Source organism: Podarcis liolepis (assembly GCF_965112155.1).
Source record: "Podarcis liolepis genome assembly, chromosome: 13".
NCBI classification, from domain to species: Eukaryota; Metazoa; Chordata; class Lepidosauria; order Squamata; family Lacertidae; genus Podarcis; species Podarcis liolepis.
The window spans coordinates 6,549,555-6,572,810 of NC_139573.1; the positions used below are offsets into that span (position 1 = coordinate 6,549,555).

The following is a 23,256-nucleotide window of genomic DNA, read 5'->3' on the forward strand; positions in this document are numbered from 1 at the left end:
TGGACAGCCCCCTGCTTTCTACCCTCCCACCATTCCCGGGAGCAGAGACTTCCTTTACCTGCTTAGCCCTGCTGGGCAGACCCTTCACCCCACTTCTGGGGCCGAGGACCCCCATTCCCGGAAGGGGCACAGCCGCCCCCAGGCCATCCTGCCCCAGCCGCCTCTCCTCCTCTTGGCTGCCCGAGGGGCGCAGGGGGGGCTTCTGGTCGTCCCCACCCGTGGGGGGCGGGGGAGGGCTGGGGGGCAGTTCCTCGGGGTCTCGCTCCCCTTTGATGCTGCGATGCTTGCGGAAGTGGAAGAGGCCCCTCCTCCTCTTCTTCTGGAGGGGCGGGAGGGGGTCGGAGGGTCCCGGCCTTACCCCACATCCCTTGGGCGTCCGAGGGTACCTGCGAGAGGGAAAAGGCAGAGGAACTGAGGGAGGGGAATCTCAGCTGCAATTCCTGCATAATAATAATAATAATAATAATAATAATAATAATAATAATATATTTATACCCCGCCCATCTGGCTGGGTTTCCCCAGCCACTCTGGGCGGCTTCCAAAAGAATATTAAAATACTATACTACATCAAACATTAAAAGCTTCCCGAAACAGGGCTGCCTTCAGATGTCTTCTAAAAGCCTGATAGTTGTTGTTCTCTTTGACATCTGGTGGGAGGGCGTTCCACAGGGAGGGCGCCACTTCCGAGAAGGCCCTCTGCCTGGTTTCCTGTAACTTGGCTTCTCGCATTGCAGGGGGGTTGGTCTGGATGACCCTCGGGGTCCCATCCAGTTCTGTGATTCTTGAGCGCTGCAGTGGCTGCGGAAGGGAGAGCCACAGGGCCCCCTGGGCTAGCACTTTTTCAAAATTCTCCATCGTGGAGGCGCAATAAAAAGGACATCTGGGGGGGTCTAGACTGCAAATTCTGATACGATACGATAATCTTTATTGTCATTGTCCCATACAGAACGAAGAAATTGAAAAAATCTACATCCGACATTCAAAAACCAACAAGCCCGCTATCCCAGCCTGGTTAACTCCCCTAAAAACTCTGATACCTCGTAATTAAATACAATATACTCCCATAGAGACTATCTTAAGTTAAAGGGACCCCTGACCATTAGGTCCAGTCGTGGCCGACTCTGGGGTTGCGGCACTCATCTCTCTTTACTGGCCGAGGGAGCCGGCGTACAGCTTCCAGGTCATGTGGCCAGCATGACTAAGCCGCTTCTGGCGAACCAGAGCAGCGCATGGAAATGCCGTTTACCTTCCCGCCGGAGCGGTACCTATTTATCTACTTGCACTTTGACCTGCTTTTGAACTGCTAGGTTGGCAGGAGCAGGGACCGAGCAACGAGAGCTCACCCGGTTGCGGGGATTCGAACCGCGACCTCCTGATCGGCAAGCCCTAGGCTCTGTGGTTTAACCCACAGCGCCACCCGCGTCCCATAGAGACTGTGGTTTAAAACCCAAATTGCATTTGGGTAGAAACTGTTTCCTAGGCGGCTAGTCCTAGTCTTTATAACCCTGTACCTTCTTCCAGAAGGCAGAAACTGAAAGAGATCATTTCCGGGGTGCGCACTATCCTGCGCTATCTCTGCAGCTTTCTTGTGACACCTGGAAGCATAGATTCCAGGGGGTGGGGAAGGGGGCGAGGCCTAACTACTGTTGTCTATGGTAACCTCAGGGTTAGATTACTGCAATGTGTTATACGTAGGGCTGCCTCTGAAGGCGGTTCGAAAACTTCAGCTGGTGCAGAATTCAGCGGCCAGGTTGCTCACCAGAGCAAGACGGTTTGAGGATATATTACACTGATCCTGGTCCGACTGCACTGGCTACCGATGAGTTTCTGGGCCCAATTCAAAGTGCTGTTTTTGACCTATAAAGCCTTAAACGGCTCAGGACTGCAATACCTCATGGACCGCCTCTCCCCTAATGTACCATCCTGGACCCTGAGATCATCTTCCGAGGCCCTCCTTCGTGTGCCTCCTCCTCGAGAGGTCCGGAGGGTGGCAACACGAGAACGGGGCCTTCTCTGCAGTGGCTCCCTATCCGTGGAATGCTCTCCCCAGGGAAGTTTGCCAGGCGCCTTCATTATACACCTTTAGGCACCAGGCAAAAACATTCCTTTTTAACCAGGCCTTTGGTTCATGTGATTGACATTCTACGCCCTTTTAAAATGTGTTTTTCTGAGGGTGGGGCTATAAGGTTGTTGTTTTTATTTTTATTCGGTATTTTGTAGTTTTATATGTTGATTTTATTCTGTGAACCAACCTGAGACCTCCAGATAATAATAATAATAATAATAATAATAATAATACATTTTTAATTATACCCCGCCCTCCCCAGCCAGAGCCAGGCTGAGGGCGGCTAACACCAGTAAAATTACAATAAAAACATAATAGGGGGGGGGGGAAGAAGAAAAAACCAATTTAAAATACAGGTTAAAATACAATTTCCAATGCAGCCTCATTTTAATAGGAGCCCATAAATCAAAACCATAAGGGGAGGGAAACATAAGCGTCAGACTGAGTCCAAACCGAAGGCCAGGCGGAACAGCTCCGTCTTGCAGGCCCTGCGGAAAGATGTCAAGTCCCGCAGGGCCCTAGTCTCTTGTGACACAGCATTCCACCAAGTCGGGGCCAGTACTGAAAAGGCCCTGGCCCTAGTCAAGATATAGGGCGGTATATAAATTAAATAAAATAAATAAATAAAAACTAATAATAATGAGGCTCACCCAGTGTTGTCGGTAAGGACCCTCCTGTTAAAAAATTCATCGAGACCCTCGTCCAGTCGGGGCACCGACCCGTTCTCCTGTTCTCGGGACTCTATAGAGCCCACGATTCGGTTCTGAAATGGGGAAGGACGATGAATGCCTTGTTATCTTGCACCGCCTAGTTCACAAGGAACATCTCCTCCTTATTCATAAGTCTAAAGGGAAAGAGGAAGTCCCACCTTCAGTGGACGAGACTTCCTGTCTAGGAAGGTTTGAAAAAGGTACATCCGATTTGTCTTGTTCTAGAGTTCGGTTTGGTTCAAAGGGTGAACGGACCGAAAGTTGGGAAATGGGAATGAGGAAGAGGAAAGAAGTGCATGGATTTGTTAAAAAGAACACATAGAATGGGAGAATAAAGGTAAAAAGAGAGGAACCTACAAATGGGCAAATGAATATAAAATGGGAATTTGTTGTTGTTGTTTAGTCGTTTAGTCGTGTCCGCCTCTTCCTGACCCCCTGGACCAGAGCACGCCAGGCACTCCTGTCTTCCACTGCCTCCCGCAGTTTGGTCAAACTCATGCTGGTCTCTTCCACAACACTGTCCCACCATCTCGGCCTCCGTCGTCCCCTTCTCCTTGTGCCCTCCATCTTTCCCAACATCAGGGTATTTTCCAGGGAGTCTTCTCTTCTCATGAGGTGGCCAAAGTCTTGGAGCCTCAGCTTCAGGATCTGTCCTTCCAGTGAGCACTCAGGGCTGATTTCCTTCAGAATGGAGAGGTTTGATCTTCTTGCAGTCCATGGGACTCTCAAGAGTCTCCTCCAGCACCATAAGGCAGAGGAAATAAATGAGGTGGTGGTCTTGTGTGATAGTCTTGTAATAAGATTAAAGCTTACTGGGAAATGATATATAATTGAAAAGGATGTTCAAAATAACCTTTGTAAAAACAAGCAAACAAAAAAAAAACACACACCCAGAAGCTTTTCTTTTGGGAATTATTGGGACAGAACTACCTAAATTGTATAGAAATTTATTCATGTATGCTACTACAGCGGCAGGAATGCTACTCGCCCCAAAATGGAAAGAAGCAGAAGTCCCAGCAAAGGAAGAATGGATACAGAAACTTATGGAATATGCAGATGGTGAAACTTACCGGAAGAATAAGAAATCAAGATAACAAACTTTTTTAAACAAATGAATGGAAATGGTTTATGGAATATTCACAGATAAATTGTTGACAGATAAAAAAACACTGGCAGGATTATTGTAATAACCTGCAGTTTCAGAAGAGTATATATTTAAATTAGATCATTAAATGAGCAAATTAAATGAATTTGGATATGCGGAAGGTATTCAAAAATAAATTTAAGGAGCCACAGAAAGAGGGGGAAGGAAGTCAAACTATGAAAGGTTAAAATGATTGTAAAATTAACAAAATGTATAAACTCGAAAAAAATATAAATAAAAACTTTTTTTAAAAAAGAAATGAGGAAGCTAAACGAGTGAAAAGTGGGTGAATTCAACCGGTTGTGGATAGGAAACGAGGGAGGTGACGAACAGAGAAATCGAGAGACCTTTGCGTCAGGCTGGTGTGTGTGGATGGGGCAGAGATGCCCCTCTGCTGGGACCCTTCTGCCGGCCGAATCCAGCAGAAAGCCCCCAAATGCGGGCTTCAGAGGGTGGGAAGGTGGGGCTGAGCTGGGATTTGAGCCACCACATGAATTGAATTTTATTATTTCGGTCACAGACCAGTTCCATCCCACATAAAATATCAAGAAAGTCATAAAACACGATAGGGATACATTTGAATTTGCAATTAGGTATAACAGGGACAATACAGATATAGCAACAGTTAAAAAATATATAAATTAAAAGTTAGTCACTAACATATACCGTATTTTTTGCTCTATAAGACTCACCTTTTCCCTCCTAAAAAGTAAGGGGAAATGTGTGTGTGTTTTATGGATTGAATACAGGCTGTGTAGCTATCCCAGAAGCCAGAACAGCAAGAGGGATCGCTGCTTTCGCTGCGCAGCGATCCCTCTTGTTGTTCTGGCTTCTGAGATTCAGAATATTTTTTTTCTTGTTTTCCTCCTCCCAAAACTAGGTGCGTCTTATGGTCTGGTGTGTCTTATAGAGCAAAAAATACGGTAACCTAAAATTATCATTTAAAACCTTGATCATTATGATAGCACGGCTTGTTCCCTAAGTTTTATGGCAATCGCCTACCCTTAAAGTGATCTCGGGATCCTTGGCCTCTACCAGGGATTTTAGACATCGAAGTTCGCCACCACATGATAGCATTAGGCACGAGATCAGCCAAGTTGCAAAAGGCCTTAAGGAATTGTGCAGCTCCACCTCTCACACCAAGAGGCCAAATTTGCGCCCAGCAAGGATGGGAAAGCAATGGGGGGAGAAGCTTAGCAGAGGAACGGAAAGGCGGACAGGAGAGCCGAAAGCCGCAGGGGCTCGTGTGCAGGATACTCACATTGGGCCGGAACCTGCCCTGCGGGGCGGCACGGGGCGGCCGGGGGCGGCTGCGCGTGCGATGTTCCAGCCGGGCCCCTTCCGTCGGCAGGTCAGAGAGTGCTTCGAAGGACGTGCTGCGGGAATGCAAATATTGGCTGCTGCTGGCCAGCGAGATCCAGCCCAGTGGGGAGTCCATCCTGGGCACAACCAGGTCGCCGTCCTGCTCAGAACCACCTGCAAAAAGAGGATGGGGGTCTCTCTGGTTGGAAAGACTATACCACTTAGAGGGGAGGGACGGGGGGGGGAGCGTGCCTGGCAACAGGGTGGGCATTTTCAGATGCAATGGAAGAAACAGTGATCGGCTTCGGCTGCAGCAGCAGTTCTCAAAGTGGGGGGTAGTGGAATTACCTAGGGGGCATGCGGGAGGTTGGAAGCTGCCCAGAGTGGCTGGAGAAACCCAGCCAGATGGGCGGGGTATAATGATAATGATAATGATAATAATAATTTTTATTTATATCCCGCCCTCCCCAGCCGAAGCCGGGCTCAGGGCAGCTAACAACAATAAAATAGTACAACATACCAAAATTATTCATTATAAAATTAACTCAAATCAAACTGATGGTATAAATAATAAATTATTATTATTATTTATTATTATTATTATTATTATTATTATTATTATTATTATTAAATGACTATCGGGTGTCAAAGAGCTGGAATGACCGCATCAAGTTCATTAGCTTTGGTGAATTCATCAAAGATTTTCAATTGGATTTCAGGGGGGAAAGAACGTGCAATTAAATGTTTCTGTTCTGAATTTTATTGTGTTGTTATATTCCACAGTGGGAATATATATTTGGCCAAAGGAGAGTTATTGATGAGGTGGAGGAATAAAGAGATATGATCCCCTTTAATCAATGGATTGATGACAAGACAACACTCACAACACATGAGCGGACTGCTTATAGATGCAGACTTGGTTGGGGGGGAAATATATAGACATTTGGAGCGGGTTCAAGCTTGGGTTCCGTGACGTTGCTTGGACTACAACGACCATCGTCCACGGACCGCTTAGCCAACGGACATGGATGATGGGAGTTGTAGTCCACTGACTGGGAATCTGGGGGTACACCAGGGGTAGCCAACGCTCCAGATGTTGGGAGCCAGATCTCCATCAGCCCCTACCAGCACGGCGAACAGTCAGGATGCGAGATGGAGCCCCCTATCTTCCAGAGGGCGCTGCGGCAGCCCACACTGGCCAGGGTTTTCCAGCCCCAGCTGGCATCACTGGGAATTGAGACTGCATGCAAAAGAGACCCTCAACCACTGAGCTACGGCCCGTCCCCAGAGGCGAAATGTATGGCTGGAGGGTGGCGTTTGGGGCAAGCAGCTCTCGCACTCACTAATGAAGGCAGAAGCGGGCCGGATCCTGCGGCAGTTCTTCCGCCTCTTGATGGCCATGGTGTCCTGGGGCGAGACGAGAGAGTGGTCAGGCGAACCCTTCCAGGGCGAGATGGGAGCCTGGGGCCTGCAGACACAGGGGCTCCCCACCCAGAGCTCACCCACTTACAATGCTGGAGCCCAGCTCGTCGTCCGTGGTCTCCTCGTGGTCGTGGAGACGGGGATTCCCAACCTGCTCCAGGAGGGCGGCGTTGTCTTGGCCCTCGGAAAGCCGGCGGAGGTGGCTGATGTGCTGGGCCTGAGGTTGGGGAGGAGATTGGGGAGGCATTACGGGCTGAGAGGGGAGAGGGAGGCCTCCCCGATGCAAGAGAGAGGAAGGCCTGCAGGTGAGCGCCCGCATATGCCTGAAGGCGCGTCTCCACTCCCATCGTTCAGCCCGGATGCTGAGGTCCAGCTCCGAGGGCCTTCTGGCGGGTCCCTCATTGTGAGAAGCAAAGCTACAGGGAACCAGGCAGAGGGCCTTCTCGGTGGTGGCACCCGCCCTGTGGAACACCCTCCCATCAGATGTCAAAGAAATAAACAACTACCTAACATTTAGAAGACATCTGAAGGCAGCCCTATTCAGGGAAGTTTTTAATGTGTGATATTTTAATGTATTTTTAATCTTTGTCGCCTGGCGAGACCCAGCCAGATGGGCTGGCTACAAATAATAAATTATTATTATATTATATATAGGTGGCATCTGAAGTTATTTTCAACTGCTCTTTTCGCACACTGAATGGCTTTTGATAATGCCAAGGCCGCGGGTTCGATTCCTGCTGCATATCCCTGCCTTTGAAGGGGGTGGGACTGACTAGGTGACCCTCCCTTCCAAGTCTATGATTCTACAGAGAAATCGCTTGAGATACTTTGAGGGGAAGAGACTTGTAAGTGGAATCGATTGAACCCATACATATAGGACAAAATTACAACGGGTTTTGCGGTACACTTGCCTGAATTCGTTCCCTCTCCTGATAAGATGAAGGGACATTCTCCCTGCTAATTCCGGGGCGGGGGGAGGCTTCCATGCGTTGGCTTAGCGCTAGTGGCCAAGCACTCTGCACATGCCCTGGGGGGAGTTGGTTAGGTAGCAATTTGCAGAGGTCAGGGCTGAGGCCTGGTCCAATGCCCCTTCAGCACTGTTTCTAGCATTGAGCCCTGGATTAAATGAACCCCCGGGGGGGTGTAATCAGGGGCGGAATGGGGCTCACCAGACTCTTGTGAGCGTAGTACAACTCCTGCAGCAGCTCCTCCACAATGGTGTTGGTCAGGTAGGTCACCACCGACAGCTTGACCTCGCTGGGCGTGGGATCAGAGATAGAGAGGGTCAGAGAGGTTGGCATACCCCCCTTCCAAACCCCTGTGCCAGTCCCAGCGACAGATTCACATATAAGCTAAACAAGCTATAGCTTAGGGGCCCCCAAAAAATTAAAGGGAAAAAAACCTGGATGCACACTTCCAAAATATAAGACAAAAAGGAAATAAAACAAAACCTACAGTGTTTTGTGTTGTGTAGGCTCCTATGATGTAAGTAATGGGCCCTGCCCATTAGTTGACTACTATGGTGACATTGATATTATATAAAAAATGCATTGTATTAACTACAATTGCATTGTACAAGTTATAACACACTTCATTTCGTATTAATAAAGCTAATTATAATTATTACTAGTTTGCATCATATATTTACACCCATTATTATTTCACGTTGCAGCAAGTTTCTAGAGACTAGATGATGAGACTTTGTAAATTGTGTTTCTAAAGGAACTTTTGTTATTGCCAAATGCCAATGTGTTTGCATTGTTAAGTTTGTTATGAATAAAATATCATTTTAAGTTAGAGCTTAATAAATATTTCACTATTAATATACGTAAAGGTAAAGGGACCCCTGACCATTAGGTCCAGTCGTGACCAACTCTGGTGTTGCGGCGCTCATCTCGCTTTACTGGCCGAAGGAGCCGGCGTACAGCTTCTGGGTCATGTGGCCAGCATGACTAAGCCACTTCTGGCAAACCAGAGCAGCGCACGGAAACGCCGTTGTCCTTCCCGCCGGAGTGGTACCTATTGATCTACTTGCACTTTGACGTGCTTTCAAACTGCTAGGTTGGCAGGAGCAGGGACCGAACAACGGGAGCTCACCCCATCACGGGGATTCGAACTGCCAAGCTTCTGATCGGCAAGCCCTAGGCTCTGTGGTTTAACCCACAGCGCCACCCACGTCCCTACTATTAATATACTTCTCCTTAATTGTACAGTGGAACCTCTACTCATGTACGGAATCTGTGACGGAGGTCCGTTCGTGAGTCGATCCGGGTCGCTGGGAGAAGCGCCGTTCTACACGTGCGCAAATCGTGGCAAACCCAGTATTTACTTCCGGGTTTGCCGCAGTCACGAGTCGGATTGTTCGAGAGTAGAGGTGGTGGTTAAGTCGAGGTTCTCCTGTATTTCACTATTAATATAGTTCTTCTTAATTGTATTTTAATTCAACAATTACTTTGATACAATACATATTTTGTTATGTGCAAATGGCTTTGGGTACCTATTAGGTCCATAAATTAACATCCAGCAGACATTCAACACAAAAAACAGCGGCAATTTGTGGTTGACAAAGTACAGCTGGACATATAAAGGGCCCCATTGCCTCCAGTAGCTGAGGGCCTCATCAAATCTAAATCCGGCCCTGGCCAGGCCCCACTTCGGATAACATGACTGCCTCCCCCCCCAAGCTTGTGGGGTGGTAGCTCAGTGGCAGAGAACCCGCTTTGTCTGTGGAAAGCGCCATTCTCAGTCCCCGCATGGCATCCCCTCTGCGCCCTCCTGCTCCTCACTTGAGCTTGTTCTGAATGTCCTGGCCAGCCTGCTCCAGCAGAGCCCCCCGGATGAAGTTTCGGGGCACGGTGACGCGCTCCGAAACGGCCGCCAGCATCTTGTTGTGCTCTTCCGCCGCCTGGACGGCGTGTGGGCACAGCTCCTGGGTAAGGGAAACCATGGACTCCAGGATCACCTGCAGAGGGGAGAGAAGAAGCAGGTGTGATGGCCTGGGACTCGGAACCAGAGGAGTCTCAGTCTGCACCGGATCCTTTGCCCCAGGCGGCATCTGAACCAAGTCTGGGGCTTTTTCTGAAGAGTCCCAGTCTGCACAGGTTCCCCTGCGACAAGCATCAGCTGGGTGGAGTCAGGGGCCTGAGCCTGCCCTGGCGCCAGATGCGGGGATGACCTCGTTGCCTCCAGCTGGGCCATCACTTACAGCTGCTCCACTACCGGTTGGGTCAGGGGAGGCTGAAGCGGCCCCTGGGTCTAGTAACCCACCGACGTCTCCCGAGCTGCAGAGACTGAGGTCTCAGAGAAGGAGAGACCTGAGTACTCGCAGGAGAGTGCTCGCCTTCGGGTGAAACAGGGAGGTGAGTCGCCAGGGGATCAGGACCAACCGCTAACCCGACGAAGGTAAAAGGCTGTCGGACCCCGCCCCAGGTTGCGGGAGGAACATTGCTGTTTGCCAGATCCTGCCTGAGATCCCGGCCTTGCCTGGTTTTCTGCCTCGTGTCCTGCCGTGGCCCTGTTGGACTGACTTCTCGCAGAACCCTTGGATTTGGGACTGGACCTAGACTGCGTTACTCGTGTGACCCCCAGGCCCAGCACAGTAGGGCAGCGGCTGGGCAAGAGAAGAGCATTTGGGATGCCTTGATGCCAACCGCACGGCGGGTGTCTTTCTCAAGAATCAAACCCGCCCTTTCGCACAAGGCGACGGGTGTTCCTGCAGAGGGCTGACCGGTTCCCGAAGGCCCGAGGGGCCTTCTCCTCCATTTATTTGGTCACCATGGCAACCACTGGCTTCTTCAAGCCTCTTGGTGTGTTGAACCAATGGTGAACCGTTCCAAAAGCTCTGCAAACACCATCTTGGTCAGGCATAGGCAAACCCGGCCCTCCAGATGTTTTGGGGCTACAATTCCCATCATCCCTGACCACTAGTCCTGTTATCTAGGGGTGATGGGAGTTGTAGTCCCAAAAACATCGGGAGGGCCGAGTTTGCCTATGCCTGATCTTCGTAGTCAAAGAGAACCCCACAATTAATCGGTAGCAGTTGCAGCAATGAGCTCATAAATGGTTATATTCCCTTGCTTCAATATGCTCTGGTTATCTCACGTCTTGGACTACTGCAATGCGCTCTACGTGGGGCTACCTTTGAAGGTGACCTGGAAACTACAATTAATCCAGAATGCGGCAGCCAGACTGGTGACTGGAAGAGGCCACCGACCATATAACACCTGAAAGACCTACAATGGCTCCCAGGACGTTTCCGGGCACAATTCAAAGTGTTGGTACTGACATTAAAAGCCCTGAACGGCCTCAAAGGCCCAGTACACCTGACGGAGCGTCTCTACCCCTATCATTCGGTCCAGACACTGAGGTCCAGCTCCAAGGGCCTTCTGGCGGTTCCCTCCCTGCAAGAAGTGAGGTTACAAGGAACCAGGCAGAGGGCCTTCTCGGTGGTGGCGCCTGCCCTGTAGAACACCCTCCCCTCAGATGTCAAGGAAACAAACAAAGGCGTCTGAAGGCAGCCCTGTTTAGAGAAGTTTTTATTGTTTGATGTTTTATTGTGTTTTTAATATTCTATTGGGAGCCTGGATCAGAGGGTTGGATTAGGACAGGCTTCCTCAAACTCCCGATGTTTTGAGACCACAATTCCCATCATCCCTGACCACTGGTCCTGCTAGGTAGGGATCATGGGAATTGTAGGCCAAAAACATCTGGAGGGCCGAGTTTGAGGAAGCAGAGATTAGGACCTGGGTTCAGATCATGGGGCACTCGCTGGGTGACCTTGGGCCATGCACAACTGCTCAGCTCAATCTACCCAACAGGGCTGTTGTGGAAATAAAACAAGGAGTGGGGAGAACAACGTATGCCGCCCTTGAGCTCCTTTAGAAGAAAAGTGGGGGTTTTAAATGCAATAAATGAACAATAGAAAAGCAAAATGAAAACAGCAATACCTGCAGTTCCTTGTCAACTGCTTTTGAGACCTCGTTGGCCACTGATTCTAGCCTGTGCCGGACTGGACCGTCGCTGGCCAAAATGTGCCCAAGCTCATACAGGCTGGGGAAGAGCTAAGAGAGAAAAAGAGAAAGGATGCTTCGCGGGTGCTTTTCTCTCTGTGTGTGTTTTTTATTCAATAAACTGCAGTAAAAATATCATCATTAAAAAGCACACAAGGAACACACCTACAGAGACCTTTCTACAGTTTGGGTTTGGATACGGATTTTCACAGAGAACGTTTGGGAGAGAAATTTAGTAAAGGTAAAGGGACCCCTGACGATTAGGTCCAGTCATGGCTGATTCTGGGGTTGGGGCGCTCATCTTGCTTTATTGGCCGAGGGAGCCGGCGTACAGCTTCCGGGTCATGTGGCCAGCATGACTAAGCCGCTTCTGGCGAACCAGAGCAGCGCACGGAAACGCCCTTTACCTTCCCACCGAAGCGGTACCTATTTATCTACTTGCACTTTGACATGCTTTCGAACTGCTAGGTTGGCAGGAGCAGGGACCGAGCAATGGGAGCTCACCCCGTCGCGGGGATTCGAACCGCCGACCTTCTGATCGGCAAGTCCTAGGCTCTATGGTTTAACCGACAGCGCCACCCGCGTCCCTTGTGTGTCAGTAAATGTGGGGAATTAAGACTAAGAGAGCTGAGTGGGGAGTGCTCGTGTAATCTCACTGTATACAAGTTGTACAAGTGACTATAAAGTATTTCAATTCAATTCAATTTCAATATGAAGTTATATCAGCCACAGAGCTCCCCGGGGTGACTTTCGTCCTCTCACTGCCTCTCAGTCTAACCTACCTCACAGGGTTGTCGTGAGCATTAAATGAGGAGGGGGAAATGAACCACGTGCGCAACGCCTTCAGATCCTCGGAGAAAATGTGGGCCAGGAATGTAAATAAACAGATGAAGCTCACCGCCCGCGAGTTCTTGGCTTCCTTCATGAGTTCCCGGGCGTAGAGCACTTCCTCCTGGATCGTGTCGGCGGAGCAGGTCCGCAGCAACCGCACCTCTTCCTGGACCCTGACACAGAGGCGGCTCATCATCTAGGGAGGGGGCAAGACAGGGAGCCATTAGCTCCTGCCCTCGCCAAGGTGCCAAGTCCCGAACCCGCTGTCCGGCCAATCACAGCAGCCCCTCTGGGCGTGGGGCGGACAGGCCGCGCTCGTTTCGCACGGGAATTTGCAGGAAGGGGTGGCAAGTGTGTGCCGAACAGGGAGATGGGAACGTTTACTTGCTCGGCGCTATTGGTGACGATTCCCTGGTGGAGGCGGAAGGCTTGGTCCTGGGGGAACTTCTGCGAGTGGTTGTTCCTGAGGAGACACCACTGGATCTGAAGGGGAGAGAGGAGGGGGGAAAGAGACAAGGAAGGGATCATGCCGAAGCTGGGATTTGCACGCCAGCAGAGGAAGTGGGCATTTCTCCAGCGGTCCAAATCCGTTCGTTTCAAGTTTCTCCGCTACAACTGCCGCAGACGATGATTTCTAAAGAAATCCTCACAAAAACTCAATTTTCCTCTTGCCCTGAATTTCTGTATGCCGCCCCACCCAATACAGAGCATAGCTGTCAACTTTTCCCTTTTCTTGCGAGGAATCCTATTCGGAATAAGGGAATTTCCCTTTTAAAAAGGGAAACGTTGACAGCTATGATACGGTGGTACCTCGGTTCTCGAATGTCTCCGTTGACGGACGTTTCAGAACTCGAACGCCGTAAACCCAGAAGTAAATGCTCCCGTTTTCGAACACACCACAGAAGTCAAATGGCTTCCGCTGAGGCACTGCTGTATTGTTCTCAATTTTCTCTGTAAATTTGCAGACCGCCCTTTGCGCCTCGGGTTTCGGACATTTCGGATGTCGAATGGTCTTCCGGAACGGAACCACTTTATACGCATTTTCGCAAGCAATTCTCCCTCATAAAATGCCCCTTGTGTGTTATTTCCACATATAAAGACTTTTGTAGCCAGACTTTCTCCCCATATGTCCATTTTTACACACATTACTTGGTTGGGGGGCAGCGGCAAGTGTAAAATTCGCAGAAGTGCAAGTGCTTAAGGATCGTTCGAGAGGAACGAGTTGAGTAGTTTCTCGCTAAATTGCAAACGGGACCAAATTATTCCCCTCTTATCCCTAGGCCCGTAGAGAAGGGGCAGGGCTCACCTTTTGCCACACTTCGTCCGTCCTCTCAGGGGCGTTTCGGTAGGCCGCCGTGATGTCACTCATGGGGAAGGACATGAACTTGAGGGTGTAGTTGCTGCAGAAGAGGCCGTTTTATTTATTTATTCGAAAGCATTTATAATCCATTTAACATTTCAGAAACCTTTAAGCCACGTACTCTCTTTCTCTCGTGAAAATGTGAGCATGAGAAAGCCATGTTTTTGTTGTTGTTTTTTTGGATTTGATATCCCGCTTTATCACTCCCCTTCAGGAGTCTCAAAGCGGCTAACATTTTCCTTTCCCTTCCTCCCCCACAACAAACACTCTGTGAGGTGAGTGGGGCTGAGAGACTTCAGAGAAGGGTGACTGGCCCAAGGTCACCCAGCAGCTGCAGGTGGAGGAGCAGGGAATCTAACCTGGTTCACCAGATTACAAATCTACCGCTCTTAACCACTACACCACACTGGCTTTCGACTCCCCCCGCCCCCTATTCCTTCAAGGAAAAGGAGTACAAAACCGCTCTAGTTACTCACTTCTCCAAGGCCCTGGCGATGTCCTGAAAGCCTTGTGCAGTTGTATTGTTCTTATCCCAGGAAATACTCCTTGAAAGCAAGAAAGGGGTGGGGGAACAGGTAGCGGTTGTGATCCCATCTCTTGTTTTGACTTATCAATTCTTCACCCGCAACAAGCAATTGAGTTCCTTCCCTCCTTGGCTGCCAAACAGCAGTTATGTGAAGCAGCCTCCGTTAGCAACTACTCTATTCCGAACTTTAAAAAGGGGAAGCGTAATGCTCATGGTCAACAAAAGAGGTTTAAAGACTCTCTCAAGGCAAATCTTAAAAAATGTAGTATATACACCGACAATTGGGAAACACTGGCCTGTGAGCGCTCCAGTTGGAGAACAGCCTTTACCAAAGGTGTCGTGGGCTTTGAAGACACTCGAACTCAGGACGCAAGGGAGAAATGTGCTAAGAGGAAGGCACGCTTGGCAAACCCTCACTGTGATCAACTCCCGCCTGGAAACCAATGTCCCCACTGTGGAAGGACGTGTGGATCCAGAATTGGCCTCCACAGTCACTTACGGACTCACTGATAAAACTGTGTTTATGGAAGACAATCTTACTCGGCTACGAGGGATCGCCAAAGAAGATAGGAAGACACAGTACACCTGACCAGGAGCCCATTCTTAGAATACTCCATTACATGTTCCCTTCCCTGGTTTCCTATTTCATCCCCTACTTATAACCTCCAGGTTGTGGGATCGAGCCATACATTGGGCAAAAGATTCCTGCTTTTCAGTGGGTTGTACCAGATTCCCCTTGCGGTCCCTTCCAACTCTATGATTATACAAACCTCCATACTATTGGGGATTTTTTTGGGGGGGGGGGTAGGGTTGCAGCCAACACAGCGCTACCCTAACTCAGCACCCCTCAGCGTAAGGCTATTGCCATTGGACTTCCCCACCCCTTCTCCTCCTCCGCAAATTCACCCTCTAAATCTATTATAGGGGGTTCCCTCGATTTGTTAGTGCAGATCTGGGGAAGAGAAGTGATCCCAGCGTTAATCCTTGCACGGATCCCATTCTGCGAGCAGCAATCCTTGTGCTGATGGGGAGGAGTTGGAGAGTGCGCTGAGGTAAATTTCCTTCCCTCTCAAAGAAGCCCAGTCAGGCATTTTCGGGTCCGTGTGGCAAAATTTTGGGGGCGGGCAAGTGTACCCCAGATATCCAAAGGCTGGGCAAACCAACCGGGAAGCCCCCGCCCTGCCTGACCGGCCAGTTTCCCACGCCCACCTCAGCGTGCTGTTGATCTGCAGGGCTTTCGACAGCATCTTGGCTCCGATGTCCTCCATGCAGTTCCCACTCAGGTCCACTTTGGTCAGGCAAGTGTTGCTGCCCAGGGCGTTGATCAGGATGCTGGTGCGGGTTTTGAGCCGGGAGTCGGCAACGGAAAAAGACTGCAGGGACTTCGGGGTAGCAGGCAGGAGGAGGAGGAGAAGAAGAAGAAGAAGAAAAGGACAGAGTGAACGAGCATCTCATCGTGGCACAGGGCTTAAGAGTACCAGATTAGGACTAGGGGCGGAGAGCGGCCGGGGTTCAAATCTCCACTCAGCCACGATGCTCACAGGGTCAGCGTGAGCCAGTCACCGCCTCTCAGATTATCCTACCTCGCAGGGTTGTCGTGAGAATAAAAGGGGAAGGGGAAGAATTGCCTGCGCCATTGTGGTACCGATATATATTGATAGATAGCCTAAGATACACAGGCAGTAAGAGAAAGTGTGAAGAAGATGTCGTGGCGCCTTCATTATACAGAGGGACCTCAGTTTAAGAACAGTCCTGTTTACAGACCACCTCTCCTGGTCTGCCCCACAGAGGACCGTAAGGTCCATGAATAATCATAGTTTAGAGGTCCCGGGCCCTAAGGAAGTCAGATTATCCTCTACCAGGGCCAGGGCCTTCTCGGTGATGGCTCCGACCTGGTGGAATGCTCTGTCCCATGAGACCAGGGCCCTGCAGGATTTAACTTCCTTCCGCAGGGCCTGTAAGACAGAGCTATTCCGCCTGGCTTTCAATTTGAGCTTAGCCTGATCTTTTATTCCCCTTCCTCCCCCCCCCTTTTATGAAGATTACCCCCTCTGGGATCCCACAGCTAATTCTCCCCTGGTCTCCAAATAGAACTAATTTAGCCAGCTAGCCGTGGTGATCATCTAATGTTTATTGGATAGATTTCCCCCCTAAACTGATTGATTTTTGAATTCTGAATTTATTGTCATTCACGTTTTATACTGTATTTTATGCTGTTTTTTGCTGCATTAATTAAGTGTTTTAAATTTGTTGTTAGCCACCCTGAGCCTGGTTTTATGAATCAGGAAGGGCGGGGTATAAAAAAAAAATGTTGTTGTTGTTGTTGTTGTTACAAACAATTCAGTTTATGAACTCCACAAAACTGGAAGTAGTATCCCGGTTTGCAAACTTTACCTCGGTCTAAGAACGGAAGCTGAATGGTGGAAGGGCACCAGTAGCGGGAGGCCTCATTAGGGAAAGTGCACCTCAGTTTAAGAACGGTTTCAGTTTAAGAACGGACTTCCGGAACAGATTAAATTCGTAAACCGAGGTACCACTGTATACTTTTAGGAGCCAGACGAAAATGTTCCTCTTTAACCAGCCCTTTGGCTGACTGAAATCCGATGCCCTTTTAAAACGTGTTGCGGAAGGGTGGGGCGGATCACTGATTTGTTGTTGTTCCCATTTCTGTTATGTATTCTGTGTTTTTTATATCGTCATTTTATGTTGTGAACCGCTCTGAGGTCTGTGGATAAAGGGCGGTATACAAATTTAATAAATCAACGACAATAAATAAAGGTATGTTTGTTTTAGAAGCCAACCTCGTTTATCTTTAAAACCTATAAAATACAGGCCACAGCATTCGTGGTGCCAAAGGGACTAACAGTAGATTTGTGTGTCTGTGTTGGGGGTCCATTTAGATCAGGAAAAAGCAGGGCGGTGGTTAAAATCTACTCTGTCCTCGTCTCCATTTCCCTGTTCAAATTGTGGGGGGGGGGGGGGAACCCAAGCAAACTCTGCTAGTGGAAGTACGCAACCCAGTCACAGAGATACCCACACTGTCGCACTGATTTTCCCCACAGGTTGCAGTTTGCAACCCTCCACCTGCCCCACTCTTCAGTCTACAAGCCACCACACCACTTTCGCACAGCAAAGGACTTACACCATGGGTAGGCAAACTAAGGCCCGGGGGCCAGATCTGGCCCAATCACCTTCTCAATCCAGCCCGCGGATGGTCCAGGAATCAGCGTGTTTTTACATGAGTAGAATGTGTGCTTTTATTTAAAATGCATCTCTGGGTTATTTTGGGGGCACAGGAATTCGTTCTTTTTTCTTTCTTTCTTTTCAAAATACAGTCCGGCTCCCCACAAGGTCTGAGGGACAGTGGACCGGCCCCCTGCTGAAAAGGTTTGCTGACCCCTGACTTACACACTCCTCTTCCTGGATCATCTGCACAATCTTCTGAAGGATCTCCTCCAAGGTCCTACAGAGAGACAACAGGGGGAACGTCAGACTGAGGAACAAGAGCAATGTGGGGATGTCAGGGCAGTTTGTTTATTTGATTCCATTTACGAATTGCTCCCTATAAGGCACCGTATTTTTCGCTCTATAAGACGCACCTAGTTTTCAGAGGAGGAAAACAAGAAAAAAAATATTCTGAACGAAACAGTGGATGTATGATTTTTGTGGTTCGTGCTGTGGCTACAGACGTGTGATTTGATGGTGAGTTTGGGGTAGCCCAATGCAAAAATCTTGAGAATCCAAGTGGATCCGTGCATTGTAACCACATTTTTGTGCCATTGCAGCCCTACGAAACAGTGGGTGCGTGATTCTTTTGGTGCAGGCTGTAGCCATGGACATGCTATGTGATCTGATGTGAATTTGGGGTGACCCAATGCAAAAATCCTGAGGATCCATGTGGTTCTGTGCTTTGTAACCACATTTTTGCACCATTGCGGCCCCACGAAACAGTGGATGCGTGATTTTTTTTAGTATATATTGAAATGATTCCGCCGCAGAACTGCTCCATATGTTTGCATATATCACCAGGGGCTTGTGGGTCTTCTGATTCTTCATGAATAAACTTAATAAGATGGAACCAAGCTTGCCTTTTGACCAATCTCTCCAGAAAACGGAACCTCCTGTTTGTTTTCAGAGATCCGCTGGGTTTCCCCCTGTGCTTTAATGACCATCAACTTGTGAATATTTCTTTTTTTAAAATTGTGGATTTCAGCCGCACTTTATCAACATCTCGTACATCGATCAGAGATCTCTATGGTCAAACGGTTCACAAACCTTCCAAACGAAGAAGCAACTTAAGTGCAGCGCCCCCTAGTGATAAACTACAGCATGACACCATCGCCCTGGGTGGTCCTAGATCACCCAACCCAGGGGCGACATGGCCCAGGGGCGGAATTTGGGCTTTGAAATTTCAGTGGTGCCCTGTGTGACGCCAACATTCAGCACCCAAATGCTTCTCGTCTTCTGTTGTTCGTCATTATTGCAGTATACCCTGCGGCTCCCTCTTGGCTCAGCGCCCAGTGTGGGCCAACCGTTTGTGCTCCCCTAAATCCACCTCTATGTAGCGCAGGTTTTGTGAAACACCCTGAGACCTCCAGGTATAGGGTGGTGTAGTGGTTTGGAGTTACTCGTGCGTAAACTGTCCCCTTTTGGAGCTTGGCTGCCTGGGTTAAACCGTCCTGACTGCACAGCCCATCTCAGTGTGGCTGCCTCAGTCGCTCGCAGAGTCTGTCTGTGGGCGTTTCTTAAACCGTTGCCAACATAAGAGTTGCTTGACTCCCAATCGTCTCCGCCTCTCATTGCGCGGGAGTCTCCTGCGCAAGGAGGGCGTGGGTAGTGGAGGACCAGGGCTCTCCTCACTGACTTCCAAGGAAGAATCCCGGAGCCCTTCCACCTCTTCTCCCATTTGCTCTCCTGGCTCCTTGGTGTTACGCTGATTTCCTTCCCCCTCCATCAAGCTGCGTCTCCCCCTAGTGCTTGTTCCTTCCCCTGCAGAATCAGAGAGCCTCTCCTTCGCCTGTTGCTCTGATGTCAGTTTCCTGACATCCGGTATTTAAATTCAGTAAATAAATAAACCCACCGGGATTTAACGTTGAAGTTCTTGCCCAGCCAGAGGTGCTTCAGAGACTTGTTCCTGCCTAGCGCCGGGACGAGAGTCAGCAAGTCGGCGTCGAAGCCTGGCATGAGAAGAAGGAGGGAGTGGCAGAATAGGTCAGGAATGTTAAGTACAATGCTTTAATTGACACAGAAATGAAAAATGGCTGAAGGTATATTGCAGTAGATTCAACATGGGGTTTTCCCCCACCATGGGGCTATATTAAAGCCAAGGAGAGCACTCTGAGCTTTTGCTAATGAATAACTGATTGTTGTTTCTCTGGTAGCTAACACATAAGGGTTGTAACCTTAGATCATATTGTGAGAGGTATTGGGTTGCAAATCTCCATTTTGAAGGGAGCTGCCTTTGTGAGTCTTTTCTCCCAAACTCAACGGAGTGAAGATGTAAAATGAAGCTCTCCTGAAGGGAGAGTAAATAGCCTGGAGGCTGGAATGCAAGCTGCGGAGAGAGAGAAACCTTTGCTTATAGGTCTGTTTGGATTATTTCGTATTTTGCAAGCCTGTGCTGGAGAGCACAAGGCATGTATGGATATTTCGGACACATGATTTGCTTTATTCTGTTTTATTTTAAAGAGAAAAAGTTTGAATATTTTTTAAAAATGGGTCTGGACAATGATTTATTCCAGAAGGAGTCAGTTCTTATGCTTCTAGTCACTTCAGACTGCACAATATCAATATCTGCAACAAGGAAGGGCAAACACAATATTTTACTGTTGTTAGCCGCTCTGAGCCCAGTTTCGGCTGGGGAGGGCGGGATATAAATAAAATATTATTATTATTATTAAGGCAGGAGCAGCAGCTGGGGAGCATCATGGTCTCACCATTGTCAGAAAGATCTAGACTACTCAAGGCGCTGATTCCAGACAGCTGCTCTTGAAGGACGTGAGCTCCCGGGGAGCGCAACTAGGTAGGAAGGAAAGGAAGACGGAGAGAGAGAAAGAGATTTAATGAGTGACTCAGAGAGGAAAGGGAGCTCAAGAGGCCTATCGTATCAAATGGATGCTGGGAAGCTCTGAGGTAAATCGCCTCACATGGAAGCAGCTCGGCCCCCAACGCCTCCTCTCTGAGAAGACGTCTGCACAAGAAGCCCACCCCATTCGCCCCACCCCGATTTACCTCACATCCACTCAGGTCCAGGTGGAGTTCGCTGAGGTGGGTGTTGGCCGACAGACCTTGGAAAAGAGACCTGAGCGGGGAAGGCAAGGACATATTGTGGTTTGAACAAGCGAACTAGGGACATCTGAGTGAGCGAAATCCTGCTCTGCATGCAGAAAATTCAACATCAACTCTTTCTGCTGGCGGTTCTCAGAAACTGGTATTCTGTGGCCTACCCCGAACCAGAAGAGGCATGAAAGGGGAGGAGGAGAGGTTGGCTACATGCAGGCGCAGTCTCCGATTCCTTGGGGAAAAACCCTGAGGAGGCGGAGAGGACTTTCAATCTCAGCAAATGATTTTTACGGAGGAAGACCACCGGGAACGAGCAGCTATGCTCATGAGGCCGGACATCCAACCAAGTCTGTGGAGGTTGTATTTTTGCTGATGAAGAGTTAACACCATCTTTGGACTGTCTGATTACTGACTGCTCCTTTGACGCAGAGGGAGAGAACAGCCATTATTGTCACGGGCCAGGAATTTGCTTCACCTGCTGAGCAGCAGCCTGAAGGGGCAGGAAGCAGAGTGACTCCACCTGCCGCTGATCAGCCTTCTTGCTCCTGATGTGAACCAGCTGGTTCTTAAACAGGGTTTCCAGCCTCAGTCAGTTGCTGGAAATGACGTTTGTCGTTCCTGGCCAGACCTTGCTGCTTCTTGCAACCCTCAACTTTCTTGACCCCCGGATCTTCTGACTAAGTGAACTGAGATACTCCTGACCTTAGGACTGGACTGGACCTTGTATATAGACTCTGCCTCCAGCCAAGTACACCCCCCCCAAGACTTGGCTGCTTGGCTGACCTCTCCTGCCACTGAGCTCTGCGCAAGGGACGACAACCATTGTCACCAGTGACCGCTGAGAGCCTTGTTCTGCGCGAATTTGTCTAACCCTCATTTGTGTTTCTATACACACAGTATAATAAAGCATTGTGCAGCAATATATATACAGTGGTACCTCGGGTTACATACGCTTCAGGTTACATACACTTCAGGTTACAGACTCCGCTAACCCAGAAATAGTACCTCGGGTTAAGAACTTTGCTTCAGAATGAGAACAGCAGCGCGGCAGCAGCAGGAGGCCCCATTAGCTAAAGTGATGCTTCAGGTTAAGAACAGTTTCAGGTTAAGAACAGACCTCCAGAACGAATTAAGTACTTAACCCGAGGTACCACTGTACACGGTAAAAATCTAACAACATAAAAAACAGTACAAAGTTTACAGCTTTCCGAGGTGGTGATATCACTCAAATAGCCGGGGCCTCCCTCCAGCAGAGGGCAGCAGAGCCCATGGACGTGGCACTGGAAGCTTGAACCAGTCTCAGGTTTGTCATGGCAATCATGTGAGAATGTTGCAGGAAACTGTAGTTTCTCAGAAGTCCTGGGAGCTAGCTAGTCCTGTTACCCTACACCAGCCACCCTCACTCTGGCGATGTCCACGTGTTGAAGGTCCCATCCGCACTATGCATTTAAAGCAGTATCATACCGCTTTAAACAGAAATGGCTTCCCCAAGAGAATCCTGGGAAGTGTAGTTAAAGGTGCTGAGAGTTATGAAGAAGCCGCTATTCCCTTCCCAGAGCAACAGGCAAGGCACAGAAATGCTCTCATCCGCCAAGGTCTTTGTGTCTCTTCTTCGTTCAGCCTGGACCCTGAAGTCCAGCTCCGAGGGCCTTCTGGCAGTTCCCTCACTGCAAGAAGTGAAGTTACAGGGAACCAGGAAGAGGGCCTTCTCGGTGGTGGCACCCGCCCTGTGGAACGCCCTCCCATCAAGGAAATAAACAACTACCTGACTTTCAGAAGACATCTGAAGGCAGCCCTGTACAGGGACATTTTTAATGTCAGGTGTATGTCTTACTGTGTTTTTATATTTTGTTGGATGCTGGCCGGAGTGGCTTGGGCAAACCAGTCAGCTAGGCAGGGTACAAATATAATAATAATAATAATAATAATAATAATAATAATAATAATAATGATGATGATGATGATGATGTCATTGTCCTTACTACTGGACCACATTCCATGTATTAGGGTTTTGCCCCATGACATCATGAGGTCCCCCTTGGCCTGAGGTCACTACACCCCATCTCATGAGTCTCAAAGACACCTCAGGGATAGAGCTTTGCACACAGACAAGTTCCAGGAGCTGGGAACACCCCCTGTCTGAAACCCTGGGCGCCTGTTGCCAGTCAGTGTACGAAATGCTGAGCTAGACAGACCAAAAGGTCCGACTCAAAAAAGAAGCTCATTCTTGTTTGAATCCTATAAAACTTTTTTTCTTCTTGCTTCACTCATAAAATCAAAGAGATCTTGCTCAGTGTTGCAAAATCCTCCATTTTGATTTGCCATATTTAATATTCTATATTATTTTAATGAATGTTGAATGTTATTTCACTTGCATATTATATATTGTACTGATTTTTATTATGTTAGCTGCTCTGAGCCCGGCTTTGGCCGGGGAGGGCAGGATACAAAGAAAATTATTGTTATTGTTATTGTCAACCTTAAGGGGTCTTTCTGTGTTCCAGAGACTCGGCAACCCGAGAGAGGGGGCGCTCAAATTGGCCAGCTGGAAAACCTAAAGGCGTACTAGTGTCTTAACGTGCACATGCACAGTGTTTTTGGAGCA

General features: G+C 49.0%; 1 protein-coding gene across 7 annotated transcripts in view; it reads right to left on the minus strand.

Annotated features, from left to right (window-relative positions):
- Positions 1 to 23,256, minus strand: part of CARMIL3 (capping protein regulator and myosin 1 linker 3) — an 88,088-nt gene that overhangs the window by 14,057 nt on the left and 50,775 nt on the right. For all 7 annotated transcript variants that reach the window (XM_083472469.1, XM_083472465.1, XM_083472471.1 and 4 more), the window contains exons 17-33: positions 20,601 to 20,670; positions 20,306 to 20,387; positions 19,450 to 19,546; positions 17,778 to 17,832; positions 15,579 to 15,751; positions 14,320 to 14,388; positions 13,790 to 13,883; positions 12,868 to 12,966; positions 12,551 to 12,679; positions 11,590 to 11,703; positions 9,430 to 9,605; positions 7,813 to 7,900; positions 6,732 to 6,860; positions 6,565 to 6,628; positions 5,181 to 5,395; positions 2,716 to 2,828; positions 59 to 386 (exon numbers count right to left, since the gene is read on the minus strand). In XM_083472469.1, the coding sequence (XP_083328595.1) occupies positions 59 to 386; positions 2,716 to 2,828; positions 5,181 to 5,395; positions 6,565 to 6,628; positions 6,732 to 6,860; positions 7,813 to 7,900; positions 9,430 to 9,605; positions 11,590 to 11,703; positions 12,551 to 12,679; positions 12,868 to 12,966; positions 13,790 to 13,883; positions 14,320 to 14,388; positions 15,579 to 15,751; positions 17,778 to 17,832; positions 19,450 to 19,546; positions 20,306 to 20,387; positions 20,601 to 20,670 (2,095 nt within the window). The remainder of the gene's footprint in view (positions 1 to 58; positions 387 to 2,715; positions 2,829 to 5,180; positions 5,396 to 6,564; positions 6,629 to 6,731; positions 6,861 to 7,812; positions 7,901 to 9,429; positions 9,606 to 11,589; positions 11,704 to 12,550; positions 12,680 to 12,867; positions 12,967 to 13,789; positions 13,884 to 14,319; positions 14,389 to 15,578; positions 15,752 to 17,777; positions 17,833 to 19,449; positions 19,547 to 20,305; positions 20,388 to 20,600; positions 20,671 to 23,256) is intronic.